The following is a 19,358-nucleotide window of genomic DNA, read 5'->3' as shown; positions in this document are numbered from 1 at the left end:
AGGCCAGGAGGGAGTCTAGGCCTGTCTTCCGGGTCCTTCTAAGCTATTAGCTACTCTGTTCACCATCAATGGCTCACAAGGCTTTGGCATCCCATCTGACTTGACTGTTCTTCTGTGCAAGCTATATATAGACTGGACCCCCGCAACCCAAGCTCCAAGGCCTCAGACGTCAAGCACACTAGTGTTGGAACGCAAAGGCACCCCGGTTAGCGAGCGGATTGCGTGTCTGACTTGAAAATTCCCTCCCTTGGTGCTTTTACCGGTCGAGCCGAGTAACGGACTAAGAAACATGAGAAGTGTTGTCTAAACACGCTTGTATGACACAGACTGCTGAAGCTTGCTGTAAAAGGAACTAGAGTGCCTTTCAGCACTTTGTCAAGCCCAACCCACTCTAAATGAGAAGGCAAAAAAACCTCACTTGAAATGACTAACAGCTGACATTTTCTTTATTTTGTTTTGCTAAATCCTCAGGCTTAATCTTATTCTCCCTGATGCCAAAGAGAAAGAGTAAACAAGTGGATGCAGGGAGCTCATAAGCTAGAGGCAATGCCTGAAGTGTGTGATGAGTATCTGGAACTGATCGCCAGCTTCCAGAAGTTTCTCCCAGACATTGCATCTCATGGGTGCAACTATGAAAACATGATGCAGGGATGAATGTTGGTATATATTACACAGAATAAACATGGAATGAAGAGAACATAAATACATTTGCTGGTATTTTTTACAATAACTTGGTGAAGTGACGTTGGATTGGAAGGGATCTTTTCTACATACAAGCTAAACATCACATTTAGTTTAAGACAAAGACTAGCATGATAACTGCACAGAAAGATGTTAGCACAGGCGTGATGACGGTTCAGAGAGCTGACCACCTGCATAGGTTAATGTGAGGTGAGAGGGGAGGGTACCTTTGATTAGTAGGCGATCCCGGACAGACACACGGTGGGAGGAGTCTGAGGGGCCCCCAGGGGCCCGACCGGCCCGCACATCCTCCCTCTTCAGCTTGCTCGCCAACGTCAGCATGGCCGGCCCCTCTCTCTCACCTGTAGAAGCACAGGAATCAAAATGTTAATGTAATAAAAAAAATAGGTACTAAAATCTAAATACAAGTCTAAATAACTCCTGGAGCACGCAATTCAGCTGTGTTTCATTCATTTAGATAGCAAATTCTTCTGTGACAACAAATTATACCAAAGCAAATAAACTGAAATACACTGCATTACTTAGAAATACTTCTTGTGTAAAAGTAAATGTTCTTAAGAATGTAATTTACTTGTCTCCCTTTCTATAGCCTACATAAGGAAACAAGACACAAGATTAAAATGTATTACCAGTCAGGAAGGTTATCTTTAGAATTAACACGCAGTTACTACTTTAAAATATAGTTTATGACATTTATTTGTTTATGAATTGTGTCTATGATTGTTACAGCTTTGAATTAAACTTAAACTCTTCCAGAGAGTGACAATAGTTTTGGACTTGGGACAATATTATGGACTTGGGCTGAATTGGAGACAGGCATTGAGTATGGAAGATAATTTCCCATTCCTGAGTCCGTAAAATATTTCCACATTAGAACAGGCAGAATATTCTAAATATTTTGCAAAAGCCAACATCAAACTATAGTCATAATCTGCGTTACAGCCTTGTTAAATTGCCAAAGAAAAAAATGTATCCTTGAATTACTGCTCTATTTTAGGCAGATCATTTTGTGTTTTAATGGTCTAAGAAGGTATAGCCTTCACCCTGCCTACCCCTAGTTAATTAGGCCTAGAGCTTTGCTGCACATGCAGTAGCTGAAGGACTACATGGATCTTGCACCTGACCAACTAAAGGAGCAATGGTCCTACTCTGTTAAACCATACATATTACTAAGGTAAATCACCCCTTATTTACAGCGCACAAAGGAGGGAAGAGTGGGAATAGCTCACTGTTGCCTGGGAGTATGACATTTGGCAGGAAGAATGTTCTACAGCAGTCTTCCCTTAATCCTCGTCCTGGGGGAGCCTAGCAAAACGTAAAACTCTACTACCCCTGATAACAACATTCACAACACTCTTCCTCGCCAGCCCACACCACTCTACTCTTGACTGGCTGAATGCACCATGATGAGCAGAAATGAAAAATGCAAAAGTCTCTACAGAGGCGCAGGGTTGAGTAACGCTGTCCCATACCATCAGACAGACCCAACACTCATGAGCACATTTGCATTTGCAAGAGCCTTCAACATGACTCAGACTCCAGTCAGCCTGTGGTAAGCAGGCGAGCAACACTGTGTTGTATAGAGCCAGGATCTGGGAGGCGATGAGGCCTGGCAGCACATCAGGACTTATCAGCCTCCTGTTCCAAGCACAGCACTAACAATGACACTCCCAGTCAGAAGCACTAGAGGGAGACGTCCAAGGGACTGATGCATATTAAGCACGTCGGTAGTTAAGGGCATAGCGAGTAATCAAACACTGCAAACGTCTCTCTCCCTTTTCATCTGATTATAACCAATACTGAAAAATACAGGAAGTAATATGGGTGTGTGGGTGTAAAGAGGTGCTGGGCATTCCCGCTAAAAGTAGGATGATTTGCACGAGTGAGTAAATCTGTTGCTCCCGAAAAATGCTATGCAAGGGTTATTCATACAGGCAAAACTCCAAAAAAATGTATTCAGGGTCAACTTCAACCAGAGACCAAGAGACTGTTGGCTATCACACAGTCAAAACAGAGGCAGGGTTAACAGGATAATGCACTCTGTTTTCAATAACACAGGGTTGCATACTTCAAATAGATCTAGTATGCATGTACTACATCAACTGACCAAAGTGACAGAGGAGAAGCTGAGCATCCAATTCGGTGATAAAGTAATAGTAAATAATACATCTGGGCAGTATCATTATAGCAAAGCAATTTTTAACACGTAAACATGGCAACAGGACCAACAAAAAAAAACTCCGTTCTACATTTCCTTTGTGTAGAAGAATGGTATGATTTACATAATGTGACTGTGCCAGGGAGAGTAATGTCAGAGAACAAATCTAAAAGAAAACAAAGTTGTCAACCACGGTGGAGTGTGACCTGTAGAGGTACGATTTCAGAGAGCTGACAGATCACAGGTAATCCAAATCACTTATGGTCAAATTGCAGATAATGGTCAAATTGCAAAATATACCCAGCCCCTTAAATCAAATGATCAATCGATAACTGCTTGATAATTTCCAGAAGGACAGGTCCATTAGTGAAATCTAACGACACAAGCAAGTTTTCGATAGTGAAGACTAGCTAGCTGCAATAGGTGGTGGATTTCGGTTTAGTTGCTAACCAAATGTGTTCTTCTGGCAGCTCTGACAGTTTCGAGATCAAGCGAACTATGTTGTGACGTTGTGTGTGTTGCTATTACAGCTTACTATTTTTGACTCTTAGTGGATCCACAAGTTAACTAGGTGGTTACTAGTGCCTAGCAGTGCTAGCTTGCCATATATTCACTACACTGACAATTAATTCATCAATTCGTTATATATGAGCGAGTAAAAACCCATCAATTCATGAAATGCTCATTTGGGTTGTGCACAGATAAAAGGCAAAAACAATGACGAATACCCACATATGTTTCACACTGTGAAACTGACGTTAGCTTTTTTGTGAACTAATGTTAGCAAAACTGTACCTGCTGCTGTTGAGTCCGGGAGAAAGAAAGTGCTCCAAATTACACCATAATCTTCATTCACAGTTAAATCTACGAGTTCACCTCGCAATTTCAAAATATAACCGGCGATCCTATGAAGTAAACAGTATAATAACACACAATGGTTGGGATTAACTTGAACACCTCCGGTAGATCGATGTCAAATGCGGAAGTGCAACTATAATTGTGTTTCGGTAATACTTCCGACTGTCTAAAACCACCCGGCGTTAACGTTCCGCTTCACTTCTATCCATGTTTTTGCATTGCACCTAAAGGCGTTAGTTTTTGTAAGACTTGAGACAAATGGCAGTTTTCTTGTTTCCTTCACTTGACCAGTCATGAAGTTACAATTAGATCAAAAAACAAGAGAAGGTATAATTCCAGTTTGTAAGGACCTTAAACTGTTTATTTAAATACAGCAATCACAACTAGGCTAATTCTATAGTACTACATAGTACAACTATAGTATTCTATAGTACAACAGTTTTTCACATTATTTGTTTCAGTTAAACAAAGGGAATAGACGTGATGTATCTGATAAAAGGCTAGCCCACACACAAAAAAAAACACATCATGAAATACAAGTCAATTATGGGTACAAAAGTATCAGGAAACATTTAATGAGGACCTTCAATTTTTTGCTACTTGTAAGTTATACTTCATTATACTAAAGAAACCACAAAATGTATTGTTGTTCACTTTGCTGATGGTTTACAGGCCAGCAGATAGAAGTACTTCACCACCACAGTCACATCTGTCTCAGGAGAGGAAGCGCCCATAGCTGAGACTAACCTGAGAAAAGTGATTAAATCATCATGTGTGACACAATTAGCCCCTATTACAAGAATAGATACTAGGATGGCTTATACAATGCCAGAGTGTGGTGTTTCAGATAGAATATCTATGTCAGTGGCATTAAATGTTATGGTCCTAAAAGAATTTTCTCTGGTTGAGGCTTATGCCCTTGTCTTTCAGCCATCAAAGCAAAAAGAAGGGAACATAAATGGATACCCCAGTCTTTGATCTACCAAGACAAATGACAAAGCACCAACATCAACCATGTAAGAACAAATGATTGAACATATTGCTTTCATGTCAGTATGACAGCTAATAATACCTACTTGTCTGTGATGTCCTGTGAAAGTCGCTTTGCCTCCAGGGGATCCTTCTGCAGCAGAGCCTGATAGCTGGTGAAGGTCTCTACCATGTGCATGTAGCTGGAGAGAGGCATCTTTCTCCGAACCCGCAAACATTCATGCCTATGGATGGCAAATAGATGAATGATTAATAATACTGAAATATTTTGTTAAACATATCGACTTTATACATATTCCCTAGATCCCTTGGATATATGTATGTATTGTTGGATTTAGGTGTTTTTGACGACACTGGAGTACAATTTTGAAGACATTTATTGATTGACATGAAACAGATGTGAAATTAGTATGAACGTATGTAGAATGAGATTTCTGAGATGAAAGAGGCCTTCTCATCTATCAGATGTAGATGTTGTTTGGAGAGTCCCTGTGACTTTCAAGATGTCTCTGCTCATCGATTTAAGTTGTCCTTGCAATAGCGCTGTGATGTGCCTCTCTATCACTCTCCTGGCTCTCCTCCGACAACTACACAACAAGATATGACGTTCTTGAACTGAAGTCACATAATAGGTGCAAAAACTCCGGAGAGAGATATCTCTCCATTCTATCTGAACCCTTTCTTTGAAAGAGGCTCTAGCCAGACTTGTACATGCCTATTAACCCTTAAAACCCACCTCTAGACCACAGAGAACATTTGGTAATATCAGCATTGTAAATCAGGTCACAGTGACAATCTATTAGAAAAAAAACTTACATTTAGAGTTACTCACTTTGTGAGAGGTACTAAATCCTAAATCCTTGTCCTCTTAGACCTAAGCGCAGCATTTGATACTATTGATCATGACATCCTTATTAATCGTCTTGAAAAGTTAGTTGGGCTTTCTGACTCTGTATTAAACTGGTTCAGAACGTACATCAAAGGGAGAACGTTTTATGTCAGGCTTGGAGATCATGTGTCTAAGAAACATGACATCTGCTTTTGGGTTGCACAAGGGAGCTGCCTTGGTCCATTATTATTCTCACTATACATTCTGCCACTTGGGGACATCATTAGAGAACACAATGTATGTCTCCATAGTTATGCAGATGAGACGCAACTGTACATCTCTGCTGAACCAAATGATGCTGCAGCAATAAACTCCATTACTACCTGTCTTTTGGCGATAAATAAGCGGATGAGCAATCATTTCTTAAAGTTAAACGAGGACAAAACTGAGATTCTATTAGTCGACCCTAAAACAAAAAGAGAAATGCTTTTTAATAATCTCGGGAATTAACTCTCTTGGTGTTATTTTAGATTCAGATTTAAGCTTCAAGTCTCACATTAACAAGGTGACAAAAACATAATTTTTCCACCTTAACATAGCTGAAGTCCTGCAAGTTTAAATCAAATAGATGCTCAAAAACTGATTCATGCCTTTATTTCAAGCCGGCTTGATTTACTGCAATGCAATTCTTACTGGCCTCTCTTGAGAGAGACTTCAGCTCATTCAAAACTCTGTAGCTCGGCTATTAACCAGAACCAAGAGGAGAGAGCACATTAGTCCAGTTTTAGCTGCTCTGCACTGGCTTCCAGTAACCTCTAGAATTGACTTTTAAGGTCCTTCTCCTAAGGCCCTTAATGGGCTAGGACCAAGTTACATTGCAAACTCCCTAGTCAAATACTTGCCTTCAAGAACACTACAATCCTTGAATGCTGGTTTATTGGAGGTCCCAGCAAAAGCCGTAAGAAAATCGGGGACGCAACCTTTGTCAATTACGCCCCAAAGCTATGGACCATACTGCCTATAGACATAAAAAAAACATATTTTTCAGAAACCTAAAAACGTACCTCTTCACATTAGCTGCCACTTCGCACTATACTGTATATACATACTTTTAATTGAATTGAATTTAATTTAATGATGATGTTTATTTTATGTTTATTTGATGTCTATTTTTATGCGCATGTAATTTCTTTGTGGACGTAATGTATTTGCTGTAAATCACTTTAACCTGCATTATTTTGCATGAAAGGTGCTATATAAATAAAGTTTTTTATTATTATTATTATTATTATTATTATTAATAATAATAATAATGTTTTCACTCAAACCCTTACATTACGTGAAATGACTGCTAAACTTTACCAAAGTCTCACAGTATGTACTGTATGTATGTATGTATGTATGTATGTATGTATGTATGTATGTATGTATGTACTGTATGTATGTATGTATGTATGTATGTATGTATGTATGTATGTATGTATGTACTGTATGTACTGTATGTACTGTATGTATTGCCAGTTTGGTGTTTATATGTATGTATGAATTTGTATAACCAGTTTGGTTGGTCAGTCAGGGGTACTTTTGAGGGGAAAGTCAAGCATGAGCAGTGCCAATGTATCAGCAGGCCCATGTGGCATAGCCCTCCCCATCCCTCACCCCCTGAAAGGCTCTTCTTCAAGGGTACCTTTAACCATCACAACAGGGCCCTTGGCATTGTGCCCAATGAGTAAGATCTAGAGATGCCACTTTGACCAATCACGGTGGTCATAGAGCAAAGACTTACTCACCACTCCTTGTCTTCGTAAGGGATGGAGTCATACATCTGTTTGTAAAGCATCAGAGAACTGGAACCCAGATGTGTGCTGCGGTGTGGTAGCAGAGCTGCATAGAACTGTAGGTATTTTCATGAAGGAAAAAAAAACACAGATTCAAATTTGAACAAGAGAGACTGTTCAGGAATCCCTTTAGGCAACCGTAACAGATGTGCTGGACAAGGAAACTAACCGCCTCGCAATTAGATTGAAAATTGAAAAGCATATGGTTCTGTACTGAATGACCCTTGTTCACCCTCTTCCACAGACCAAGAATTGTTCTTACTAACCATGCTTACATTATATATCTTTGTTAATGGAGTCCTTCCCCATGCATTAAACATCAACTGAATGTAAAAAGCAAATGCTGGGTTATTGTTTTTCATTGAGAAGACAAAGTGATGTCCGAGAGCAATAGAATGAAGGGACTGCTTTTCAGTTTGACATTTTCCCCGCACATTTCTAATGAAGAGCAATCAAACTGTGTTTTAAAATTCACATTAGAACTGTTAAACGATGTGGCAAAGATAAAAAGATTTTATCAAGACTGACCAGCTTGTGTATACTAGAAGACTCCAGGTGATAAGATGACTCCTGACCTTCTGACAGATGGCATTGAGTTGGCTGCTGTGATCGCCGCCCTCCAGCTCAAAGTCCATGGTGTAGCTGAGCAGGGCCAGGCAGCCCCCCGGCCTTAGGAGCCTGTCGGCCTCCAGCAGGAAACGAGGGCGATCAAACCAGTGTGCCGCCGTCATGGACGTCACCAGATCCACCACACCATCCTCAAAGGGCATCTGCTCAGCCGGGGATTGCCTGTGTGCATGCAAGTGGACACATTAAGGGAGAGTTGAGGTTTTTGTATTTTGTAAGGATTTGTATTTGTATTGTATATGAAGGTGCTCATCAGATCCACGCTCCAAAGATGCTCTTGAGATCCATGCTCCGAAGATGCTCTTCAGATCCACGCTCCGAAGATGCTCATGAAACAGACTGAACCTCATTTTCACCTAAGTTTATTTGGCTATGGCCAAAAATATAATTGAAGTAACTGAGGTATTTCATATGTAAGCTTTCTAAGTAAGAGGTTGCTAAATTTCATGTAAGCCTACTGTCTAGCCTCATGGCCTAAAGGTGACTGCATTCCCAGCAATAGTTGTTACACATTTGTTAATCATTCGTGCACAGTGAAGTCTCTCAGACAGACAGGTTATAATGATTACATAAGTTTCCTTCAACAGTAGGATGATGTTAACCAGTTGTGAAACAGATTCCACCCCTGTTCTTCCTGACCTGTAGGAGACATTAGGAGGATGGTCGCTAGCCAGGGCAAACTCAAGCATGGCAGGGCTGACGTCTATGCCAACCACGTGGGTGAAGTGAGGAGCTAGGAACACAGTTCCCTGCCCGGATCCACATCCCACATCCAGTGCAAGATGAAAGGGCTTAGCTTTCTGGTGAAGACATACACAAATGCAAAAGAACATAGGCTAATGATTGACTTGCATTATACGGACACACACACAATTAAATAAAAAAACACACACATCACACACGCATACACACACAAAATTGTCTGCATTTTAGTTGGTTCATAAATTAAATCGGTGTCATAGCATCAACTAGTGGTCATTTTAGGCATAACAACCAGATAGACTTAAACAAGCCACAAACCTTACCCTTCTCTCTAGAAAGGATAACACTTTTTCGACAACTTCTTGCGGAGACACCCTGTATTTCTGATAAGACACGGCATGATCTTTGCCTTCATATTGTCGTTCAGCCATTACGCACATGCGCTAAGAAGAAAGGTATGATTGCAAAGGTAAGAGAAGGTGCCAAGGTAAGAGAAGTTAAGGTGGTCGAGGTAACTCACACTGGAGAGCAAATTCAGGCCCAAAGTCCAATTTGTATGTCACAATTACACTCTAAAAATGCTGGGTTAAAAACCAACATTGCTATTTTAACCCAGTCTGATGAGTTATTACACCCAGAAACTTTAAACCTTATGCTAGTTCATAATACAACACAATACTTTGTCTGTACAAACTGAACATGTTAACTAAGTTTAAAGTCACACCGTCTCCTAACAGATCAATTGGCTATGCTAAATAAGTCTAATATAAGTTATCCACACTAATACTAAAATGAGTGGTAACCTAGACAAGTTACCAACAAGTAGAAAGACGTAAGACTCACAGACTGGGAGATGGTAGAGATAGACTGTCAAAATTGCTTGGAAATCGGTCGTGTTCCGTCGGAATCTTTTCCGAGAAGAGATGGTCCTGATTAAAACGCGTCTTTTGTACTTTGGGTTTCACGGACTGGTAAATAAATGACAGCCATGGAGGACAGACGTAGAGACGGCCTTCGTCGTGGGAAGGCCATTGTAACGCTAAAAGCACAAGAAAATACACGGACTAACTGTATACGTTTTTTATAGCCTATATTTTCGGAATTCACAATTCGGCACTATCAAAATAAGCCATTGGCCGTGGGTTTTTTTTTTTTGGTCCGTGTACGTTTCTATAGCTAACTGAACTCCGAATAGCTAACTGCAAACCAACCAAATGACAGTACAAACTCCCGCATTTGGTTTGAAAAAACAACCCAGCATTGTTTTAGAGTGTAATAAACTTCCAATAAGCTTCTCATGTATGCAATGTCTGGTTCACAGGACTGTCTAAACATATTTGCACTACCTTCGTGTTGGCTTCAACACGTTCCTTTCCCCATTGCATGATCTGCCTATAGCCTAATCTTTATTTATAGTTATATTTATGATTATGATAACACGCGGCTTGTTTTCGTCTCCTAATGAGTATTTCCCTCTTGTACCGTACCTTTCTTGCACTGCAGTCAATCCTTTCAATTTAAATCCGCAAGGGATAGAGAATGACAGTAGAGCGGTCTGAAAGAGTTTGCAAGCTTGTGCCAGGAATTCACACAAAGTTTTCGTGCAAGTCTGCGTGTGTGGATTGTTAAAAAGCCTTTTCTGCAAGGTAAAAGGCACAGACAGGTTAGGATTGTGTCCATGAACTATTGAAGAGAGCACATTCTTTCATGCACACTAATGAAAATCGCAACAGTCAATTTCGTGCACAACATGAATAATCCGTTTTGTTTTGTGTGCTCCAAAGAATGTGTTCTCCTCAAAAAATGTGCTCTCTTCATTTCGTGGACACAATGCTAATGCATTTGTGTTTTTCGTGGACAAAAGGCATTATAGTGCTACACAGTTTTGTAATAAATGAAAGCAAAATCTGTATACGAAATAAGGTCTGTCAATATTATGGCAGGCGCTGTGAGTATACATTGTGCTGAACTAGGCCTATAGGAATTCAGAATCATTCAGGCAAACATACCCAGAGGGACCACAAATGTGTTTTCCTGATGGAAGGTGTTCACTGATCAGGAGTTTTAAGTCACGAAGTGATTCCCTCTACAGCCTAAAATAAGGGAGTCAAGAACCAGCTTGAGATCTTCCAGAGAGGTATTACCAAGCGCAGACTTGGTTCTGATACTGTTTACCAAAATTAAGACGTTTCCGCCTCTGCTGAGATTAGGGATAAAAACCGCTTAATCATATCAAACCAATGTACATAGAACATACCAGTAAAAGAAAGCAAAAGAATGGAGAGTCTTTTTTTTTTTTTTTTTTTTTTACACTTTTTCACTTCTGCTACTAAACCCAAAGGGTTGGTTGTAAGCTCAGTGATGCATGTATTTATATTACATTTGTTAGTGTGTATGTTTAAAAATTGTTGGGTGACAGGTTGTAAAGTGATGTGACATAGGTTAGGGTACATACGGCTTGAAAGTCTGAGACTAGATCGTGATTTTTTTGCCAATCAGTGTCGCCTACAGAGCATGACCAAGTAACTAAGACAATCCTATTCCTTCTCTACACATGCATGGCATGTGCACATTTAAGTTGTGCTGACTTACTATTGTATGTCTGGAAGCATCAAACATACAACAAAAATACAATCATAATTTAAAAAAAAAATCATGTTCAACCCTTTGTTCATGTGTAAATCAGCTTTTTGAGAGATACAGTAAATGCATGTTGTGGCAGGTGCATTCGTTGTGGCTGCACTTACTTCTTTGAACAGCAGATGTCACTGTTGGTATGAGCATTTACCAGCATGTCGCCTGGCTTCAACCTGCATCCAATCATTGGTGAAGAATTGCAATGTCACCCATGCAGTTCCTTTGTATTGCTTTTTCTGTATCAAAACATGAATTTAGCAACATGTTTGGAAGGAGGGCGCACACCCAGCAGTGAGCCATAGTGTCTGGTGTCTTTCAACTGCTTATTTCTGGATCTAATAAAACCCTAATTTTAAGTAGCTCAAATACTGTTAAAGTTATTCAAAGATCATCATAATTGACTTTCACTGTGTATAATTCTGTTGCTCCAGGCAACTGTGACCATTACAGAGGCTTAAAATAACATTGGCAGAACACTCTTGCTGCATGCAGGACATAAGCACTCAGAGACCCTTGGAGAAATGGTATGCTGCATGCCTACAGGAAGCCATGTGCTTACTCAGAAGGATCGCCTCATAAGGAAAAGATACCACAAGCATACAGATGAAGTGAACTTCTAGATTGTATGTGCTTTGTGTCTGCATGAAACACATGATAGCTTTAGCCGACCGAAAAACGTACCACGCTTGGATATCCATCTACCCTCTAGCAGTTTGTACTCTCTCTGTATTTCTGTATTTCTCACCTGATAGTCTTCAATTTGACCATCAACACCCCCCCCCCCCCCCCCCATACCCTATAGATCGTTCAGCAAACTCGCTGTTATTCAAAGCATATTGCACAATGGAAATGTCACTTTTGTAGCTGCCTTGTCCATATCTGTGCTGTGTGGAACAAAAAGAGGAATGTGGAAACATGTGTGAAGGCTATTGAGAGGCGAGCTGAATGCACATCTTGACCTTCATCTTAATGAGCCGGCCTTGGATTCTTTCTCTTGGATCAGCTCGTCCTTTATCAAAACACCTCTCGTAAAAAAAAAAAGAGAATGGGTGGGAGGGGGGTGTGGGGGTCCCATAGGAAAACCCTTGTTGAGAGCCAATTAGAACCATACGGTTCTACAATGAATTCTAAATGGTTTCCTCCATGCTGAGAACAGAAATAGTGTTCAGTTTAGGGCTGCCGCTGAGTATGGAAATCTCTGACTCATTCAGTAGCACTCCACTTCCCTTTGCAAGGTTCTTTCTATCCTCACTTACCTTTTAGTCTTTATCTCAGATGAGATTCTACGTCCAGCCCCCTTGATAGTAAAATGTCTCAGCGTTCAAAAGTGGATTCTCTCTTCAGATTGATTTCCAAGGGTCCACCCAGCTATCCTCTTTACATTATATGCTGATTCAGATATACCATGTCATTTGAACTATGAAGTGTGCTAGAGGTTTATGTTCAGTTTTACCGATACGTTGCACTATCTTTATGCAGAAGGGAATATCTTGAGCAGCCATAGTGTCTGCACAGTCAAATGTAAGGATGTGCATGTTGTAAATGAGCTTCTAGAGCTTGGAAAATGTATGTTCTTACACTTATAATGGTCTAATTGTGTTCTAATCTATGCTGTTCGTTATAAAGTATGGCAGGTAAATAGGGTAGCTCTTGAAGGAAAGACACTGGGTACTAAACTGAGGTAACTGAACTGTAAATATGCAGACCTGAAACAGAAATACCTGTGTGATATGGATGCGTTGATATCACATTACCGTCCTTTCTTGTACCTACAAAATACGTTTAGATGATAAACACGTTAAACATGTATTAAATGACTGAAGGTTAAATGAGAGTGGTGCTGTACATTCACCGGTAATGTATGTCTGTTGCTTATCTACCAAAGTGTCCTCTGAATAGAGCTGTTTCGAGATGTTATCATGACTTCCTCGTCCCCTTCCTCCTGTTGTCATTATCTTCTTTATTAGCATCAGCAGTGCTGTTATTTTTTTCTACATCAGTGGGATCTGCACTAGTGCAATCAGAACACCCAGTAATTGGCACTTGAGCACTCATTTCATTAACATTGCTTGGCTATATCTTCTTCAGTGAATCCCAATCACAGGTTTAATTTCAGACTGAATTTGCTCCTTAAACCCCCTTTCCTTTACCCCCCCCCCCCCCCATCACACACACACACACACACACACACACACACACACACACACACACACACACACCTTTTTTTCACTCCCCTCAGTTTTCTGACCATGTGACATGTGGGTGATTGATCAGTCCATCCCCCTGGCTTCCTCTTCCTGTCTCTCTCTATCCTTCCATCTCTGTCAGTAGTGTGAGAGGTGTTCCTCCCATTCTCCTCCTGTTTAGATCAGATCTTACTGAGCTCTAGAACATGCACCATGTGTAGTGCACACTTGAATGTAATGACTTTAAGCTTTTATCATCAATTGTATTATCTAATAATATCAGCTGTAAAAACAGGAGCACATCTTTACCCCGAAGAGATAACAGATGAGATTGTTTCAGTTGATATGACATTTGTATTAACCATACATCCTGCTTTGTTAGTGCCCAGTGCCGTAATACTAACATATATGGTATTAAACTTGATTCATTTCCATGTCATATCAAGTTTTTGTTTATAGTCTCCCACCGCTCTCGAGAGCTAACCATACCCCGAGTCCATCTCGGTGAACGTATTGGCTTTTTATGTATGCCTTAAATTATACCCATACATCAAGCATCCTTCAAAAACAATGCTTGATAAACATTTCATGTAGTTGCAATATATTGTTCATGCTTGGCGAGCACATTGCCCACGCCTGAACTGGCTGCATCAGGTATGCATAAGTCACCATTCAACCATGGTTACGTCACAGCCTGAGACAGCAGTAGAGGGACGACTGTTCACTTAAGGGATGGTAAGCCCTTTTAGTGGCCATCCCTTCCCCCTGAGCTTAGCATAGCAGCAGGAGGTCGTGTGTTTCTTAATGTATGCATTGGTCATTGGCTTGCTGTGCTGTGTCCTTCTAATCAATCAGAATGCTGCTGTTTGGACAGGTGTGTGTGTGTGTGTGTGTCCGTTCATGTTGGTGTGTGTGTGTAAGGGCAGAGGGCCAGACCCGTGTGTCGCTGCAGTGCTGATAAAATCAATCACCACTGATCAGATCAGTGCTGAAGCCACAGCTGGGCCTGTCACACTTGCGCAGTCAAATACGGCTGACAGGCCACAGAGACTGCGCGCGTGCGCACACACACACACACACACTCACACACACACACACACACACACACACACATACACGTACACCCGGACCATCACACACAGACATTAGATACATCCACACAACATTACGTGTGTGTGTATTGCCTACCTAAACATTTTGTATTTAGCTGTGTGTTTACTCATACACAACTGTGTATAAAGACAGAAGTGCTCTAATACACACACACACACGTTGATATAAGTCTGACATTGCAATTATACGTTCAGAGGTGCTACTATACAGATGGGCATTAAGTGTATACACAGAGAAACATTCCCCTACGGAAACATTCCCCTACTGAAACATTATTGCACAAAACTGCATGAAATTGCATACTGCTTTATAACTTGATTATACAAATTCACACTGAACATTCTATTCTGACTATGCACACACACACACACACACACACACGAAAGCACCCAAACACAATCAGCCACAAAATCTAACAGATGGCAAACCCCCATTCCTATTCAAATACACACATCTAAACACACACATGCTCTCTCAGCGCTCTCTCCAAACAGATGGTTAACTTTCTCCACTCTATCTTGCACCAACTCTCTCTTTCACTCACTCGCTCCCTCTCACTCTTTGCGTGTGTGTGTGTGTCACAGGCACACACACACACACACACATACCCTAACACCCCAGACAGACCTGCAGATGATATGATTAGAGTGCGCTGAACTGCACAGGGCCTGGGTGAGAGGCTTCATCTCTTGCTTTGATGAGTAAGGTATTGTCAGGCAGGCAGACATTCCCCACCATAATGGATGAGCCACATTAAACTGCACAGGTCCAGGGCCTCGGCGGCTGATTAATCTGGTCAGGCGACCAAAGTGAAGAATTCATGTGTATTATTGCTCTAAATTGCATGGCAAATGATCTCCACCAGACGGATGTATGTCCCCTTAATCAAAACGCCGGCCAACGGAGGCCAGAGTCGCTGTCACTTTGGCCCCGGCGTCGCTCGGAAATGAGTAGCGGGGTGGCGTGGCGAGAACAGTGGTGCCAGGGAAATGGATGTGTGTTAGATGATATGTGTTACATAAAGGCTCCAATAACAGCCACATAACAGCGGAGGATTAATAGCCGCTGTCAAGGCAGGTTTTTTCCTCGCCATTCAAAGCAAGTCTTTTAAAGGACACCGATGCTCGCATGGGATGCAAGGCTTCGTCTAGGGGGACGCAAGGTGGTGTTGGTCTCTGCGCATGCTTTTTCTTAAGGTCAACCTTACGAAAAGATCTCCCATTTGGTCTCGGCAAGTCAGTACCAAAAACAATGAGGCTACATTTCCAGTAAGGTATCTTCAACTTTGATTAAAACAGTGTCACATTAAGGTCCCCAGTCCTTATTCAGAACAGAGTTTGCCTATAGTCTGGTTATAACCGAAAAATAGAAAAGTTTCTCAGGTGTATGTGACAAATAAGTCAGATTAGACCTGATACTAGATATTATGATTATAAGTATAATGAAGTATAATAAAAATGTAAATGACCAAGATTATTTTATTTTGGATTCTGCTTGAACAAATCAGGAAGCCAATCGAAGTGTGTGGCCTTTAAAAAAATCACCAAATAATCACCTTAGCAGGTGACAAAAACGAAATACCCGAAATACCCTCTCAAAAATAATTTCCCAAAAGCAGTTTGGATAAGGCCATCTATTTGCATTTGTTTACGAGCAACTGCTTCATTGTGATCCACTCCTAAAGAAAAGGATGTCTTTTTTTCCCCTCCTCCCCCACTATGGAAATTGTGTCATTCTGAATAGCTTTACAGCCTTACACGCTGTTAGACACGTCCCCCACTCAAGAATAGTCCATTTGGGTTCTCACCTTCCCTCATGATCCACTCTCGCCTCCTGCTTTCCCGCAGATGAGACGGGAGCCAGAGAAATAAAGGGAGATAGAGAAAGAGAGAGAGAAAGGGAGATCGAGAGAGAGAAGCAGAGCCGAGGCCTGTAGTTCGAGCTGTCTGTGAAATCCAATTTCCTGCCCCGTCTCTCGGCAGGAGGGGACTGATACGGGGCCACGGAGGAGCGGCAGGCGCAGAGAAGAAGAAGAAGAAGAAGAAGAGGGGAAGGAAGAAGTGGAAGAGAGGTGCGTATCTCCCACAAGGCCGAGGGAAATGAGGAGACGGGCAACGACTTCAAAGAAAGGAGCCCTTCAAAGCACAAGTCTCGGCAGCGGCAGGAGCCACTATGTCCGATTACATGGGGAAGGAACGTGATGAAATATGACATCAGCCATGTTTGATCCATGTGACAGGAGGACTGAGAGAAAAAAGAAAGAGAGAATAAATGTTAATAGAACACTGCTCATTTGGTCTTAATTGGGTTCAGAATAGTTTCCATTTTGTTCTGTGTTTAATGTGACAGTTTTTTGTTTTTTTTTCCCCTACGCATAACATTTAAAATAGTTCATCAATTTCACTCTGTGGATAGTATGCATTTATACACATTTTAGATATGCGTGTGCTTTCAACTAGTCAAGAGTTTTGAATTTGAAAGGTGAGAGAAATAACCGATTCCCTTCTCCAGTAACTACCCACCACCATGGGGGTCGTAAGGCCTTGGCGTCCAGGACCACAGACCCGAATATATTATGAATAGCCCTAGATCTAAAAAAAAAAAAAAGAATCTCTTTACAGATATAAGAATGATTTAAAAATAGCCTAGGGTCTATTCATCTCACATTCCATTCATGCATTAAATCATAAAATAATATACTATCGTTCATCAAAAAACTCGAGTGCGTTTTGTTCACGTACACATATAATACTCATTAGGGCCACATTAAGGTAAACAATGAGATGAGGAAGAGTTTTTATTTTATTTAACATTTCGAGAATAGAGTCGAAATGTCGAGAACAAAAGTTGAAATACCATTTTGAGAATAACTCTGGACTGGAGAATCCATGTCTGTTAAGTCAGACAACCTCTCCTCCTCCACTATCACCCTGAACACCAGCAGGCCACAAGGCTGCATGCTGAGTCCTCTTCTGTACTCCCTTTTCACCCGTGACTGCGTCTGATCAGGGGTGACGATGAGACGGCCTACAGGGATGCACCTGGCTCCACTGTCCATCACTGTACATATTGTAAGATATAACATCACTTCTGCTGTAGTACTTACTTTTCCTGCACTGCATCTGTAAATAACACTATATCTTTGCACTTCTGGTTAGATGCTAACTGCATTTTATTGTCTTTGTACTGATACTTTACACAAGGACAATAAAGTTGTATCTGATCTTATATAATAATATAATAATATAATATATATATAATATATATATAATATATAATAATCAACTGCTAACAACTGTCAAGTCAATAATCAACTCACTTATCTGTTTTCTTACTATCTACTACGGTTTACCACATGTATCTCCCTTTGTGGAAGAATAACAAATGGTTTGGGTGGTCAAATGTTTCATGTCTCATGAAAGAAGGCTCCATATTTTAAAGTGTGCTGTGAATGAAACCTGCTGTCCTCAGCATCAGACGCATCAGATCTATTCAACAGCAGCCTGAACCCTGTGCACTCAGTGCTTCAAGTGAATTACATACGTACATCAGATTTCTCTCCGTAATGAAATCGATTCGACCAGATTGGATTAATTCCCAGTCTAATTTGACCTATTTCTCCTGATTCTGTCATTTACAGGTAAATGAGAAAGCGGAGTGTGTGTCACTGTCTGTGTGTGTGTGTGTGTGTGTGTGTCTGTGTCACTGTCTGTGACTGTGTGTGTGTCTGCATGTGGGACGGTGTGATTAATGTGATTACACCGCTCCCGCTCTCTGAGATTGTAGCCGCGGCGATGCACAGGTCCACTTCCATTACGTCTCAGATTAGGTCAGCCACACCAATCACCCTCGCAAATTCAACTCTAATGAGAAGGATCGTTCGTACTTTCCATCGCAATAACCCCCTTCTCTGAAAACAAACACAGGGTCCTCACAGCCTTTGTTACACAGCAAAGAGTGTCAACAAAACAACCCCATGCTCTTCCTGCCCCAGTCCACGCCTGTTTGCCTCTGTCACCCCCCCACCCCCCCCCCACCATCACCACCAAAACCTCATTTTTGAGACCGGTGACATGCCATTACAACAGCCATTAAAGTTTTATGTACACAAATTACACGCACGCCGCGGAGCGTTGCGATTGCAAATGGCCACAGGGTCAGCGGACCCCTCTGATAAACTGACCTTTTCTCCTGACCTTGTTAACGAACCAGACACCGGGAGGCGGCCAGGAATATATTTGGGGGGGGGGGGGGATGGGGGGGGGGCGTTCTCATCAGCCTTTCGGTTTTAATTACTGCACAGAGCGGCTTCATGGTAATCAGAAGAATTAAAGTCTCTCAGGACAGGTGTCCGATCGATGACATTTAGAAAACAGGGCAAACAAGACAAGGACGTGATTCAAATGCCTCCAAAATGGCATCACCATTGATCGATTTATTGATTTATTAATTGGTGGGCGATAAAATGGGCAGGTATTCCAGGTAGACATGAAGCAGCATGCGATTATCATATTTAGTGCCGAACCGTCAGCTGCGCCTCCGCTATAGTGAAGGAACAAGAGCCAGCAGGCCATCTCGGCAGCAATGCTTTCATCAATTAGGAACCAGCTTCGGAAATGCAGGTTCAAAGCATCCAAGGATCCCCCTAACTCCCAACCTGTATGGCTGGCCACGGAGGCCTGGTGAAAATATAAAGACAATTGATTGGACATTGATTT

General features: G+C 41.4%; 2 protein-coding genes across 2 annotated transcripts in view; both read right to left on the bottom strand.

Moving 5' to 3' along the window:
• Nucleotides 1–3,837, bottom strand: part of ube2f (ubiquitin-conjugating enzyme E2F (putative)) — a 22,737-nt gene extending 18,900 nt beyond the window's left edge. The window contains exons 1-2 of the mRNA XM_080835742.1: nucleotides 3,656–3,837; nucleotides 909–1,043 (exon numbers count right to left, since the gene is read on the bottom strand). Of these exons, the coding sequence (XP_080691868.1) occupies nucleotides 909–1,023 (115 nt within the window). The 5' untranslated portion in view covers nucleotides 1,024–1,043; nucleotides 3,656–3,837. The remainder of the gene's footprint in view (nucleotides 1–908; nucleotides 1,044–3,655) is intronic.
• A 386-nt stretch (nucleotides 3,838–4,223) lies between these two features.
• LOC308362008 (putative methyltransferase YcgJ) lies at nucleotides 4,224–9,135 on the bottom strand (the record flags this gene model as incomplete). Its single annotated transcript, XM_080834499.1, has 6 exons — nucleotides 4,224–4,465; nucleotides 4,795–4,932; nucleotides 7,328–7,431; nucleotides 7,951–8,164; nucleotides 8,642–8,802; nucleotides 9,028–9,135. 6 exons carry the CDS (start codon nucleotides 9,133–9,135, stop codon nucleotides 4,369–4,371), a joined length of 822 nt encoding a protein of 273 aa, XP_080690625.1. The 3' UTR covers nucleotides 4,224–4,368.
• Between the last annotated feature and the right edge of the window lie 10,223 nt (nucleotides 9,136–19,358).

Source organism: Sprattus sprattus (assembly GCF_963457725.1).
Source record: "Sprattus sprattus genome assembly, chromosome: 3".
Classification (NCBI taxonomy): Eukaryota; Metazoa; Chordata; class Actinopteri; order Clupeiformes; family Clupeidae; genus Sprattus; species Sprattus sprattus.
The sequence above is the reverse complement of the archived record's forward strand: the minus strand, read 5'-3'. Positions and strand labels throughout refer to the sequence as shown.